The sequence below is a fragment of the Glycine max genome, chromosome 19, assembly GCF_000004515.6.
Source record: "Glycine max cultivar Williams 82 chromosome 19, Glycine_max_v4.0, whole genome shotgun sequence".
NCBI lineage: Eukaryota > Viridiplantae > Streptophyta > Magnoliopsida > Fabales > Fabaceae > Glycine > Glycine max.
The window spans coordinates 46,239,241-46,253,930 of NC_038255.2; the positions used below are offsets into that span (position 1 = coordinate 46,239,241).

General features: G+C 32.0%; 3 protein-coding genes across 4 annotated transcripts; 2 read left to right on the plus strand and 1 right to left on the minus strand.

Annotated features, from left to right (window-relative positions):
- The first annotated feature begins 513 nt into the window (after positions 1–513).
- Positions 514–3,012, plus strand: LOC100811441 (protein CHROMOSOME TRANSMISSION FIDELITY 7). 2 transcript variants are annotated; one of them, XM_003554419.5, is made up of 4 exons: positions 514–728; positions 1,088–1,423; positions 1,504–1,994; positions 2,724–3,012. In XM_003554419.5, the coding sequence occupies exons 1-4, from the start codon at positions 633–635 to the stop codon at positions 2,842–2,844; spliced, it is 1,044 nt and encodes a 347-aa protein (XP_003554467.1). In that variant the 5' UTR covers positions 514–632; the 3' UTR covers positions 2,845–3,012. The 2 variants fall into 2 exon arrangements, with proteins under 2 accessions (XP_003554467.1, XP_040868615.1); XM_041012681.1 differs by lacking the exon at positions 514–728 and adding an exon at positions 803–996.
- A 5,018-nt stretch (positions 3,013–8,030) lies between these two features.
- LOC100811969 (E3 ubiquitin-protein ligase PUB22) lies at positions 8,031–9,664 on the plus strand. The gene has a single exon (XM_003554420.4). The coding sequence runs from the start codon at positions 8,159–8,161 to the stop codon at positions 9,416–9,418; it is 1,260 nt and encodes a 419-aa protein (XP_003554468.1). The 5' UTR covers positions 8,031–8,158; the 3' UTR covers positions 9,419–9,664.
- A 3,675-nt stretch (positions 9,665–13,339) lies between these two features.
- Positions 13,340–14,376, minus strand: LOC100812522 (dof zinc finger protein DOF3.5). The gene has a single exon (XM_003554421.3). The coding sequence runs from the start codon at positions 14,337–14,339 to the stop codon at positions 13,524–13,526; it is 816 nt and encodes a 271-aa protein (XP_003554469.1). The 5' UTR covers positions 14,340–14,376; the 3' UTR covers positions 13,340–13,523.
- Between the last annotated feature and the right edge of the window lie 314 nt (positions 14,377–14,690).

Sequence of the window (14,690 nt, forward strand, 5' to 3'; positions counted from 1 at the left end):
TATGTTTTGCCCTTTAATTTGTTATTTCAGACCCAATATTTATTATTTTGACCTATATTCTGATACCCTTTTCTATAATGTCTTTTATTTATTTTTTTAGGTTTCTGCAACACGAAAAGGATTTAAAAACCAAATAAAAAATTTATGGTGGAGAAAAGGGAAAGAAGACTGTGCAGATTCGCTCAATGGTCACACTTATGTTATATTTATTTATTTACTCTGTCTGTCCTTAGTTATAATTATAAGATTTTTTTTAGAAATTTGTTTGTCCTACATACTCTAGATGTATTAATTATTTATTTTCCTTACTTATTTTTGTTTTATTATTCTTTCTCCAAACATTAATCATAAACAAGTGAATAGAAAAATAATAAAAAAATAATTTTAGAATGATAATACAAATTATTGATAAATATAACAGTGATTAACTAAATTAATTATTTTACTTAAAGGGATGTGAATGAGTTGAAAGAGTCAATGATAGACAAATGAAGTATATGTTATGATAGAATATACATGTATGTATCATTCAATTTCTTGCATTTTTCTAATATGGTTTTGGTTTCCATTGTTGAAGGTATGACTTTAATTCCATTGAATCCCAGATTCGAGTTTTGGGTGATTATGCTTTCATGTTAGGAGATTATGAAGTTGCCTTGTCAAATTATCGCCTAATTTCCACCGAATACAAGATTGATAAAGCCTGGAAGCGTTATGCTGGTGTGCAGGTAATTTTATTTTTTATATTTCAAATGCAGTGGGCTTTCTGATGATGCATGGTTGTTACATGGGTTCAAATTACTAAGATTAGGATTTTCTGTAGAGAAGCAGTGGAAGGATGTTGAATTGGATTCAGTTTTTACTTAAAATATGAAACATTGAAACACTGGAAATATTGTAGATGAGAGAGTTGACATGGCTCTTAGTTTTCAGAATTTCAGACGCACTTGATGCCTTTATTAGTCATGCTTAATGTGGCTATTGATTATTAAAGATGTTGTTGTTGGACATTGTAGTTTTATAATGTTACTTATTTGCACTTATCATATAATTTGAACAAATAATTTTACATCCATAATCCTCGCAGATGCAGTCCAAGATTAGCGCTTTCTTCAAATCTACTACCTCCGATTCCTCTTCCGTCTCTGCCGACAATGACGACGACTTGTCCATCTGGGAGAAGCAGCAACACCATATCATCAACACCTACACCCGAAGGCCTCCAAACCCTAACGCCGTTATTCCTTCGGTGGTCAAAAACAAGAAGAGGAGCTACGCCCAATTCCACCTCGATTTCGGCCAATCCGATTTCCTCTTACGCGCCTGTTCCACTTGCGGAATCAATTTCACTCCCGGCGACCCAGACGACGAGAAATCCCACAACCACTTTCACAAATCCTACACCCAGGGGATACAATTCAGAGTAACTTCTCTGCTTCCACTCTCTCTTTTCTCCCTTGTTTTTTCCCAATTTATCTTATTCCTTCTCCCATTCTTCTGCAGGGTTGGACCAAAGAAAATGTTATCCCTCTTCCCACCCTCGAAGCGGGTCGAATCATTTTGGTTTCGGAGATCGACCTCACTTCTCACAGAAGAATAGTTGAGCAGGTCGTGAGTATGATGGAAATTGAGCTTGGGTGTGGATGGATCCTTCACGACCTCTTTAAGGTGTATCTGTTTGTTTCTCTTCACAGGGTTGTTGGGTGCCTCGTTGCAGAACCAATTGAAAAGGCATTCAAAGTTGTGTCTGGCTCTCCTGATAGCGTGAAGAAAAGGGAAGTGAGGACGCGTTCTACCACTCTTCGGTTTGGGAATGTTATTTTCCAAAGGGAGGTTGAAAAAAAAGTTGCTTCCTTGAGTGATTCTGAAAGGATGGAAGGTGCAATCTTCTGTGATAGCAAACCAACCACCGCTGCTTGTGGCATTAGGGCCATTTGGGTTGCTCCCTCTAACAGAAGAAAAGGAATTGCAAGCAAATTGCTTGATGCCGTGAGGTAAAGTAAATTAAATTTGGCTTAACTTGCCATTTCTGATGGGCAATTAAAGCCCAATTCATTAGGGAAATCTTCAAAGCTTGTAAACAACTGAAATCTCCTGTAGCATCTGTAGATTAAGACATTAAGATTAGCTTAACAGTGAGGAGTTTGAATGAGATTGTAGGTTTAAATTATGTTGCGTGTATTATTATGCAAAGAGAATGATGCATAGATCCAACTAGTACATAGGTAATGGAACACGGCTTTAGGTAAACATCACATCTCTGGAAGTTTTAATACTAGCTGCATTGGATGAGTGCTAATTGGTTAGTCTGTGTTTTGGTTTCACAATAGGAAGCATCAAAATAATACGTAATACTAATTATATCTCTGAAAGCTTTAATACTAGCTGCATTGAATGAGTGCTAATTGGTTAGTGTGTGTTTGGTTTCACAATAGTAAATGTTAAGAGTTGATTTTGCCTCCTGTCAAACATATAAGATTGATTTTGCCTTAATTTTGATCTGATTAGAAGAGATAAAAGTAGATTTTCATTAGGTTGAAAATTTACAAGTTTTACATAAAAAAATTTCGAGAATAAAAACATCTAAACCCTCTAGTGTCATTTCAATTTTTCAAAATTAATTTTGTGAAATCAATTTTGGAAACTCTCACCTAAATGCAACGATTCTTCAACCAGTTGCTAGTTTAGTGATTTGTTTATGGTCTACTTTAAATTGGCGGCAGGAAGAGTTTCTGCAAGGATCTTGAGCTTGAACGTTCTCAACTAGCATTCTCTCAGCCAACCTCAGCTGGAAAGGCATTGGCAACAAGTTACACTGGCACTGGATCATTCTTGGCGTATTAAAGCCAACAAAACTATTGGTTACTACTACTATTTCGTACTGACAGATAAAGCCATGTTTAGATTAGTGATTACTTCTATTGACTGTTAATTAACAAAAACATAAGCTATTATTCTTGTAAAGTATAACATTTTTAGCCCATATAAGTATGAATCTTTGATTTCGTTGCTTCTTATTGTTGTAAGCCTTTTGTCATCCCGAATTGATTTACCCATTAGGTTCTTGAGTATCAGAGTTGTGGCGTGTTTGGAATATCGCCAGTTTTAAGACTACTACAACTGTGGTTGAAGCATTTTAATATATGTTTGGTTTTGTTCTGCAAACTTTTGTTTTCGAAACAAGTTCTAAAATATAAATAATTTTATTTCAAATTCAACTTTAAACAAAATTTATAGAATTATTCTTGAATGATTTTGATATAATGATAATTGTAAAAGCAAAAAATGTAATATAATGAATTGAATGATTTAAAAGAAAAATTTGAAGTCTTTTAACTCAAGGGGATGCCTTTAGAAGGCTTAAAATAGTCGCTGGGTTGCTGTCACATGCTATGCAACACTATTTAAATATTTATTCGATCCTCATCTGTTACAGTAGTATGTTATGAACTTTAGAAATTAGAAATTTAAAAATATCATAATTTGTTCGCTAAATTGCTAGGATTAGAGGGAAAACCAACAGGCTCACCAACGATGGACGCAAAAAGCACCATTTAGCTTTTTCAATTGACTTATACCTGACCTTTAGTGTTTGTTTGTAGAATTGATTTTGAATTAATATAATTTTACAGATTGTTTTCAAAATAGTATCTTACAGGTTGGTTTTTCTTTACATAAATTAATCATTTAGGTTTGAAAAATAATAATTATTTACGTAATAATTTAATTAAGGCTTAAACATACTTTTAGTTTTTGCAATTTATCATATATTTTTTTTCGTTCTTGTATAAATTATATTTATTTTATTTTTTGTCCTCATATTATTTTAGATAACATTTTTTATTGTTCAAAACGCTATCTAAAATACTTTAAGTACTAAAAATAAAATAAATATAATTTACAAGGATTAAAAACAAAAAAATAATTTAAAAAAAACCAAAAGTAAAAAAATAGTTAAACCTTTACTTAATCCATAATTTTCAACCTCATCTGTCATTTATTCACGGACTCCTAAAGCGTTTTAAAAGTTACCTAAAAAACACAAACAATATAATATTAACTTAACCATTACAATTGCTGTAAAAAAAAAAACTTAACAACTACAATTTACATGTAATTATGATGAGAGAGTTTTTATGGTACCCTAAATTTTTTTAGGAATTTTGAGACTATTGGTTTTTTAACCAATAAAACTGCTATGTCATTTGGCTTCTCAATAATAAAAGAAACTTTTAAAAAAAAAATCCTTGATTAATTAAAATGTTGTTTTAAAAAAATTGAAATCACAACTATTTTAAATTAAAAATCTAATTAAACATAAGTTTAGAAGTTTGACCCTAATCTTCTTCACCATATAAACCAATAGTGTTTTAGAGTGACTATTTTAAATTAAAAATCTAATTAATTCTTTTAGAGTGACTATTACGCTCAAGAGAAATAAAATTGCAAATATATTAATATTGTGTGTACAAAATTAACCTTTGTTGACATTATAAAATTTCTCATATAAAATTGCAATTTCATTCCAAAAACGTAATTGTATTCATAAAAGAGGAAAACTTTCGTCTCTTTTAGATATTCTTGTTAGTATTACTATAGATAAGTACAAAGGTAAGAAAAAAGAAAAGAGGGAATTTATAGAAAATCAAAAGAAATTTACACAGGAAAATAGCCTACCAAACTAGAAGTTTAAATCCGAAAGAACTAAGTGGATGACTCGAGTCCCCGACAACGACACTAGAAACTTGTTAAGACTTTTGGTAAGCGTACTAATTGTCGTTGTAGGTTTCACATTTATAAAAGAGTTCGTCTCCACAAGAACTTGAATTTACTTAATTCATTCAGATAAAGGTTATCATTTTAATAGTTATATACAAATTTAATCGAATGTCATTGGTTTTGGTTTGATTAACTAAAGACAACTTAAAGTAAAAAAAAAAGTAAAAATAACATATTTACGGAAATAACTAAAATAAGAAAATACATAATTTAGTGTGTTGGAAGTACATAAATCACGAAAACAATAATAACGACTTGAATTAAATTAAGAAGACATAAGATTGGATTTCATCGTTCATACCCTTAGTATTTTAATAAGATTAACATGTATAAATCATTTTCTAACATTACTGATACACACATAATTATCCCAAGTTGATTCCTCGCACTTGAAACCTAAGAACATTTATTAAATATCAATCCCTCGCATATATAATAAATATTCCAACATTACAATTATATTCTCATGCTTTTTGCAATCAAAACGTTATGCTTTATTTCTAGCAACGTAATGTAGAGAGTAAAATCATTTGGTTTAAATTCTAAGATTACTTTTCGGTCTTACTTAGAATCCGATTTCATGTCACTAGTGATCAAATATCAAAAGGGATATATAAGGGTACAAAGATTAGATCCAATTCTCAAGAAAAACTAATCAATCATTGTGTAGAGCACAAGACTAACAAGAGAAATAATTGGTACTATAATTTCAAAATTCAATCGGATATAATAAAAAAACAATTATTTCAAATTTTATGAAATGCCAGGTAGAAAAGTTGATCCCTGGGAAAATATGAAGGTATTTTATATTGTTTAAGAGCATGACTTAAGAATTAAAAAGCATTTAAAAATTATAATTAAGGTGATTTTATATTGTTTAATATATAGGAACCTTGTGCGACAGAAAATATATAATCCTGGGAATAGTTTGCATTCATATTTCAGTCCTCGTAGTAAAATATAAAAAAGTTTTCAAATCCGAAGCCGAAAATGAGCTATAATATACAAGATGTTCAAATGTAGAATATTTTATATTCCATGTTATTGTCCTCTAGAATCTCTTAAACACAGATGAGGTGATTGACCTAACTGAAAACACTTACAATTAACGTGCATGAATTTTATTGCTTTCATTCTATATATAGTAGGAAATTGGAAATAATTAAAAAACTCACCTTTAGAGTAATATACTTAATATAACAATTTGATATTGTATAGCCACTACGGTATTTGGGAGTTACAAGCCCTCAAAGAAAAGAATACGACATGCACTAACCAGAATAAATTCACTTGTCTTCATTCATTTGGACATGTCATGTACTCATGCATATACTGTTTGTATGTTAAACAACTACTATCGATTTGTTATATATAAAAGTATTATTTGCCTTCGAGCTTGTTGTACATAAATTTAAGATTATTATTTATTTTAAGAACATGAAATTATTAATTAAAATCTTTAAATAAAGATGCAATTCAAATCGTATAAAGTAATTTTAAATTAATAATAAAACTGTGTTTAAAATAGTTAATTTATTGTTATAACTTTTGTAATTTAAAATAAAAATATTGTGCCGGCATTTCAATAAAATGCAATTTAATAAAGTCTAAAAAAAGGGGGGGACGAGTACTTGGTCAAAGTATATATATGTTGGTACTTATTACTTATTAGATCAAATGAAGAAGATAGTAAGAATTGAAGACTCATGAGACACGACGCCCAATGATTTCATTTTACTTTACGCTATTTAATTTGTACACACTTTATGTGGTGGAAATATACACATTACTTTGTCGCCCAGCACCCAAATGCTAAACATTTCCTTTTAGATAAAAATCACTGTATTAGTAATTATAATTTTGTCTAGTATTTAAATAAGTCTCTTACATTAAATTATTTGTTAAATAAATCCATATAATTAAATTTATTTATATTTTAAAATAAATTTCTATAGTTAAAGAAAAATTAACGAAATTTGAATAACCACTAATAAAGTAAGGATACCAATAAGACAAATTAGAAATGCAGGGAATCGGTTAAAAAATTAAATTATAAAATTCATTTAAAAATTTAATAATAGCACTAAAAAACTATACGGTATTTTAATCAAAATCACTCTATGCATCCTTTTTGCAACCAACATAATTCTAGACATCCTTCTAACTAGTTACTTTGATAGTTTTAATTAAGTATCGTTTTATTTTGAAGTAATTTTTTTACTTATCGTTCCTTAATCAATTTCCTATAATAAATATATGCATTTGTAAGGAGTGTTTTTATAAATCTCTACTTTTTATTCATTTATTAAAATGATTTTTATTTCCTATAATAATTTTTTAACTTATTTGAGGATATTCCAAAAAGTTTTTTTAGCACTAGTTTTTTTAGTGAAGATTAAAATTAATCCCCTTTATAGCATTGAGAATAGTTTTCATACTTTCCAATGAAAAATATATAATTGAGATTAATTTAAACACACATCTCGAATATGTTTAATGATTTAATATTCGTTTTTAGCAAAATATAATGTAATCAACTTCAAAACAAGGGAACCTTAATCTGGTTCGTCCAACAAATGATGTTTAGAGTGGAAAAAGTTGAGCTTGAACTCTAAATTAAAGTGTTTACCAAGTTTTGTTAATTTTGAAAGTCAAGTTAGGGACGGGTAAAATTAGTCTTAAGTCAAATAATATTTTTGTTCATTAAATATATTTAATAGTAAATGTAACAATAACATCTACAAATTAAGTAAATAAAGTCAAATCTTTTAAACTTTCGATTAAAATAAAAAATTTACACAAAAAACTAATTTTTATTTTATAAATTAATTTTATCAAAAAGAGAGAACAAAATTAATATGCATCACAAGTAGTATTTTCATTGCTGTTGAGGATAAGGATGAAAAGAAGCAAATTGTTTGATAAAAAAAGAAGAAGAAGAAGGAAACAAGTTGATAGACAGTAAAGAATACGACAGGTAAAGCTGTCAAGTAGCTAATTCTCCCATGTGCATTAAATGTTTCACTCATTTTTTCTGTTCATGTTTTTGTTTCATGTACGTGTTCACCAACGACTGGGTAACGTTAACCCAATCTCAGTTGAGACTTTCCTTCTTTTGGAAAAGTCATCGCACACTCTTTCTCTCTCTCTCTCTCTCTCTTCAAATGGAGGCTCTGTTTTTTTTTTTTTATTCCGTGTTTTGACTTCACCACATTTTGCACACGCACTTGTGTATATAAACACCACCACACCTCTCTCTCATTTCTCAACTCCAAAGTTTTCAAACTCATAACAACAACTCCTTCTGTTCACAAACTCATCTTCAATTCCTTTTCTGATCTACGCAAGGTTAAGGTTAATTTTATCTATCTACTTGGACATGAACGAAATCGATGTTCCTTCGTTCTTTCTCTGCCCCATTTCGCTAGATATCATGAAGGATCCAGTGACGGTCTCAACGGGCATCACCTACGACCGTGAAAGCATCGAAACCTGGCTGTTCTCGAAGAAAAACACGACATGCCCCATTACCAAACTGCCCTTGATAGATTACACCGATCTCACACCAAACCACACCCTTCGTAGACTCATCCAAGCGTGGTGTTCCATGAACGCTTCTCACGGCATCGAAAGGATCCCAACCCCTAAACCCCCCGTTAACAAGAACCAAATTTCGAAGCTTCTCAAAGACGCTTCTCATTCCCCTCTCACATGCCTCAGAAGACTCAAATCCATCTCTTCCGGAAGCGAAACAAATAAGCGGTGCATGGAGGCTTCTGGCGCTGTTGAGTTTCTAGCATCAATTGTAATCAACACCAACCGCAACATTGATTCTTCACATGAGGCTGACTCAAACGACGGATCTGGATTCGAGTTGAAAACAAGTGCATGCGATGAAGCGTTGAGTTTGCTTCATAATCTTCATTTATCCGAACAAGGGTTGAAGACTCTCTTAAGCTTCAGAAACGGCGAGTTTATTGAGTCTTTAACAAGAGTCATGCAAAAGGGGTTCTTTGAATCACGCGCTTATGCTGTGTTCTTGTTGAAATCTATTTCCGAAGTGGCTGAACCAGTGCAACTATTGCATCTAAGACAAGAACTTTTTGTCGAACTGGTACAAGTCCTGAAGGATCAAATTTCACAGAAGACATCAAAGGCGACCCTTCAAACCCTGATCCAATTCTCTCCTTGGGGGAGGAACAGGATCAGAGCTGTGGAAGCAGCTGCTGTTCCTGTTTTGATTGAGCTTCTTCTCGATTGCAAGGAGAGAAAGCCTTGTGAGATGATGCTGGTGTTGTTGGAGCTGCTATGCCAGTGTGCTGAGGGAAGAGCAGAACTTTTGAGCCATGCAGCAGGTCTTGCCATTGTGTCCAAAAAGATTCTAAGGGTTTCGACTTTGGCGAATGATAGAGCTGTTAAGATTATTCTGTCTCTTTCGAGGTTCTCTGCGACTCCACATGTTGTTCAAGAAATGCTGAAACTCGGTGTGGTCGCGAAATTGTGCTTGGTGCTTCAGGTGGATAGTGGAAACAGGGCTAAGGAAAAAGCTAGAGAGATACTCAAATTGCATGCTCGGGCGTGGAGGAATTCTCCATGCATACCGAACAATTTGCTTAATTCATACCCGAATTATGTGTGAAACAAAACGAGAATTTTGAATGGTGCCTCTTTTAGAAATTTTAATGTACAGAATTATTTGGAAAGGATACAGTTAGGTGTAAGTTATAAATATGAGGTGCAACTAAGCATTGATTGCCCCACAAAAAAAGTATAGGTGGGTAGTGAGATTCAGGTTTTGATTTGTATTTCCTGACAATTGTGTAATGGATTTTTGTTTTGCTATAAGCTGACACAGAAATGAGAAGAAGAAAGGGTTAATCAATCACGATTTTGTTCCAGATTTTGAGTTCAATTCTTTTTTTTTTGTTTCCCTTTTAAATTCAATGACTTTTTGAAAAGTTGAAATGCTAAAAATTGAATTTGGAGCAAGCAAATATTGTGGGCATGTCTTTGTTATTATTATTATTGAATATTGTGGACATGTCTTTTTATTATTATTGAATATGGTGGGCATGTCTTAATTGATTAAAGAAAATGCTATAGTTGTACACCACATGGCGTGGCCAAATCACAATTGAGGTAATTAAATTACTTTTTAAAGTAATTTACTTCCATTTAAGCAACTGATTCTAATTTGGAGGGCTTTAATTAATTGTTTCGTAACGATAATATTTTGTTAAATATAAATCATATTAAAAACTTCTTCCATTACCTGTCAAAAAGAAACTTGTTCCTTTATAATATTAAAAATGTTGTTTGAGTATGAAATTGTAATTGCCCACATAACTAACTTGGGGAACTGGACTTATTGAATAAATTGAAAAAAGCATAATAAGAACTTTTTTTTTTTTTACGGAAAGCAAAATAAGAACTTTTAATACTCACATAACTCACTGTTCACATGTGATTGTCGAGGCATATCAAATGAAAGTAGTATTGATAAAAGTTGAAAGGAACTTTTAGTGCTGTTACTTAGAGTCACATGCTTTTATATATGTTATAGTTTTAATAATAAATGTGTGTGAGAGAGATATATAATTTATATAGAAACATTTTTTCTCTGCATAGTATACTATAGAAATGCATTTAGTAAGAAATGCAAACCTTTATCATAAAATCATATACATGCAGTTATATGAAGATCAATTTCTGATATGTATAATTAAAATTCATTGTATTTATCAACGAGTAGTTGATTTGGGTAGTATATATATTTAGTTTCTCTTGTATATGGAAAAAAATAAAAACTATTGGAAGAGCTCTACCTTACCGTGAATATTTCCAATTCAAGTATTATTCGCATAAAAGATAATTATGCCCTGGACAAAAGAAAGTAGTTATACTTAAAAAAAAAATTGTCTATGCATGATTGTATGATTAATGTTAATTTTTTCTTGCACTCAACACTCTTAGAGTCGTTGCGTTGGTTAGGAATGATTGAGTTGTGATACGCACCTCAGACTACTTCAACAAAGAAGGATCGCGAAATTTGTTATAGTTTAAAAATTTGTCAAGTGCTTGCAAGTACGTTGTTGGATTTTTTTGAATAAAAGGTTTGATTTCCTTCAACAAATCAATCGTGATATATGTTCTTCTAGAAAATGAGAGCCCCTAGTTGTGAATGTGACGTTCAAACTGAAATCCATTGTAAAGTTTGAAACCTAATATGATTTGTTAGTAATAAAGTTGTTCATCGATCTATACATATTGACCCAAAAATAATAAACAGAAGAATCCATTCGATGTCCGAAAAATAATGGCATGGAAACAACTGCCCGATCAATCTGAAGCTGCGGCGAGAGCTGGATTAATGACAACAGATAATTAATTTTTCCAAAGCAATAATGCTCACGAATTAGTCAAACCACTTCATAATTAATAATACAGTATTAATAATTAATTTGTATAAGCTTGCACAAGGTATTGCCAATCCGTCAGTGATCTATGCTGTCTATGACTATTTTACGGTGATCATAAGATCATTGTCTACTAAGAATAATTATAAGATCAATATATTAATGTAAGTATTAATTTCATCAATTTGTGTATATATAAGCTAAAACGTTTGTTATCGTACTTGAGGGGCCAGAGCTTAATTTTGAAGGACAATGTGTTGCACATATATATTTTATGTAGGGTGGTTGCTCTCTTTAATTTGAAGTAGTTTCAGTTTGTCCAGACTTTCAAAGTTTGAATACCTCTCCCCCCCCAAAAGAAAGACACTGTGGTGGGGCTGGTGGTCAGCTCGCTACAAAATAATATGTGGTTCATAAATTCTACTATTAAATTCTCTGTGTCATATTCTGTTCGTTTAAGGTCAATATAGTCGTGAACGTGAACGAACGTAGTATATATTTGAATATGATTTTCTGACCAACTTAAGCTGAAAAAGAGACCAATATTATTAGCTCGTCTTGGCCATTAATATTGATCAGTTCTTCGTACAGTTGATTTGGGTTTCAGCACTTAATAATTTTAAACAGCATAAGTTAGTACCCTTCTGCTGACCCATACAATTGTCAAAGACTTCTGCCTCAACACAAAATTACTAGTAGTATTTAAAATTTCAAATCAATAGTCAAAGTAATTAACCTACATTCTAGACTAGTGAAGTTTCTATATAAATCGCAAGTAGAGGGCATAATTGGAGTTTACTACTACGTAATCAACTTATTCGATTAATAAAGCAGAATCAAATTAGTGTAATCACCATATGCCATATATTAGGTCATGTTATTAGCTAGTGTACATAAGGGTTAAAGTACAATTTGTATTTTTATTTTTATATGGGCGAACGTGAACATTATTATTGTTAAATAATCGCATCTTTCCAAACTCCAAAGACTTAACACAATATGTGTCAAGCGGTGGTTACATAAGAGAAAATTACTGCCTATATATATAAAAAAAACATAAGTCAAAATTGCAACCAAAAAAATCAATATATTCAAAGCACCTTAAGAAAATGCCAAAAATCACTAATCAGCCTCCAATTATTAGACCCAAACCAAAACTAATATGAAAAACCCATACTTGTCCCGCCAATCCCAAGTACTCCCATAAACAATTGTCTGCGCATTTTTGCAAACCCATGAATACCGGTAAATATTTATGAATATTTGAAAAAATAAGATAGATTAAAGTCTCACATCAAAATAATGTCGAGATAAATTAGTGAGAGGAATCCTTACCAAGTCGGTATATATTTTATATAATTCATTTACACTAAAGTCATTAGATTTATATCAAATTTAACCCGTTGATATAAAATAATCCAACGGTATATACTTTATAATAATATTTTAAATAAAAAATTAATTATTTTTGTATAAAGTGCTCACACTAATGAGATTTCTTAAAGGATCTTATTCATAATTACCTAAAGATAAAAAAGAAAACAAATAGATTTTATTTAGGATTGGAAGTTGAAGGAAGAAAAAGCCCAGACCCCGAAAACTCCACCTCCTCCTAGCATGCGACACCATTACATATAATTAATTTAATTGAAGCCAATTGTTCAATCTTATTAATCTCATGAATCACGTTCACATAAATTCATTGATGGTTTCAATTGAAGCCCATTATTCTTTGTAACTCTCCCAATTAATTGCTCAGGTAATTCAATTCAATTCGGGGAATTGCTGGAAAGTTGTAATTAAAGGAAGTGATGTGAGTTTTGATGCTTACAGATAAATTTCTTATTGCTAGGAAAAAAAAAGAAGTGATTGAATAATTCCTTCTGCTTAACCGTTCTACTGTGGTGTAAAAAAAAAGCTCTACTGTTACGATTCAATATTAAATAGTTCATCTGGGCTTTTTTCTTTTTCTTTCAGCTTTCAATCCTAATGAAATCTATTTGTTTTTATACTTCTGCTTTATCTTTCTCCGTGTTTTTAGGTTTAAATGATTAAGAAGAGTAAAACGGATCTATATATATATATAAACTCAAAACTGTAGAGCTAGATTGAAGTACAGATATTGAAATGTGTTCATCAAGATATATAGAAAAGAGTTTTTGATCCTTATTAAGTAATTATGGAACATATAGCACAAATTAAGACTGTATTTGCTTACATATTCAAATTATTTATTAGTGGATTTGACCGAACCTATACATAAACTATAAATTACATATAAGAAGCAAAACAAATTGAGGCAATAGTATTGAAGAATCATACATATTATCAAAGCGTGGAAAAAGAAGCATCCCTTGGCAAATCGAAGTGGCTCCAACAATTTCCCATAATGAAGTCTGCATCATGAGATTGAGGTCCAAAAAGGGGCGGTTGGGAGGCTTGCAAAGCATGATCGAGCATCATCTCAGAATTGGATTTGGACCACAACATATCACCGTGTGAGATTTCTGTCTCTTCACCAGGCAACTGTGGCAACTCAAAATTTGTATTATTTGTGGTATCATAACTGCTACTGTAATATTCTTGATGATTATGGATAGAGTTGAACCCGAAAAGATACATTTGGAAACTCTCACCGAAATGTGATTCTGTGGATTGTTCATGAAAATGCAAACAATCAGTGAGACCAAGTTCTTCTTCAGAGAGAGCACTATGGCCAAAATCAGTAGTGTTCAATAGGCATGAATAATAATCTGGTTCGTTAGGATAGCGAACTGTTTGGACGGCTTGATCTGGCTTCTGGTTGAGAAAACTCGCATAAACTTGTGCTAGATCAATACTTGGAGCATCTGACACCACTGAATTAGGTGAGGCCATTAAATCATCAGAATAGCCAACTGAGTTATTGGCTTGTCTGAAGGTCTTATTATACTTAGCGCTTCTACTTTTGCGGCAGCCACCACCAACCGGCACGTTGCGGAGGGATCCTCCTTTGGTCCAGTATCTTCTGCAGCCCTTGCAAAAGTACCGTGGTTGAGTTGAACTGTAGTTATTGTAGTAGCAGAACTTGGTATTGGTAGAACCACACCTAGGACAATTTGGTGAAATCTCAACATTATTAGCCTTCCACCATTTCTCCATCATGTTACTTCATTTCTCTCTCTTTAGTGGGCTGATATATATATATATATACCAAGAAATTAAGGTGAAGTGCAAAAGGCTAACTAGAGTTTAATTAATTATATGTGGGGTGATGAAACTTGAGTTATTGAGTGTTTTGGGGTGAAGTTTGTTTTTAAAAAATAATGCACGTGAGATCAAGGGAATTTGGATATGTATACGCGGCCATGCACATGAACATGCATAGGCCAGGTGTTGTCACTGGCCCGCGGGCTGATGCATGGTGTCGGTGTCTAATTCGTGGAGATGTGGGGGGATTGGGGAGGCAAATTGGGGAGGCAAAGTCCTCGGTAGCATGATTTCAAGTCTCATCTT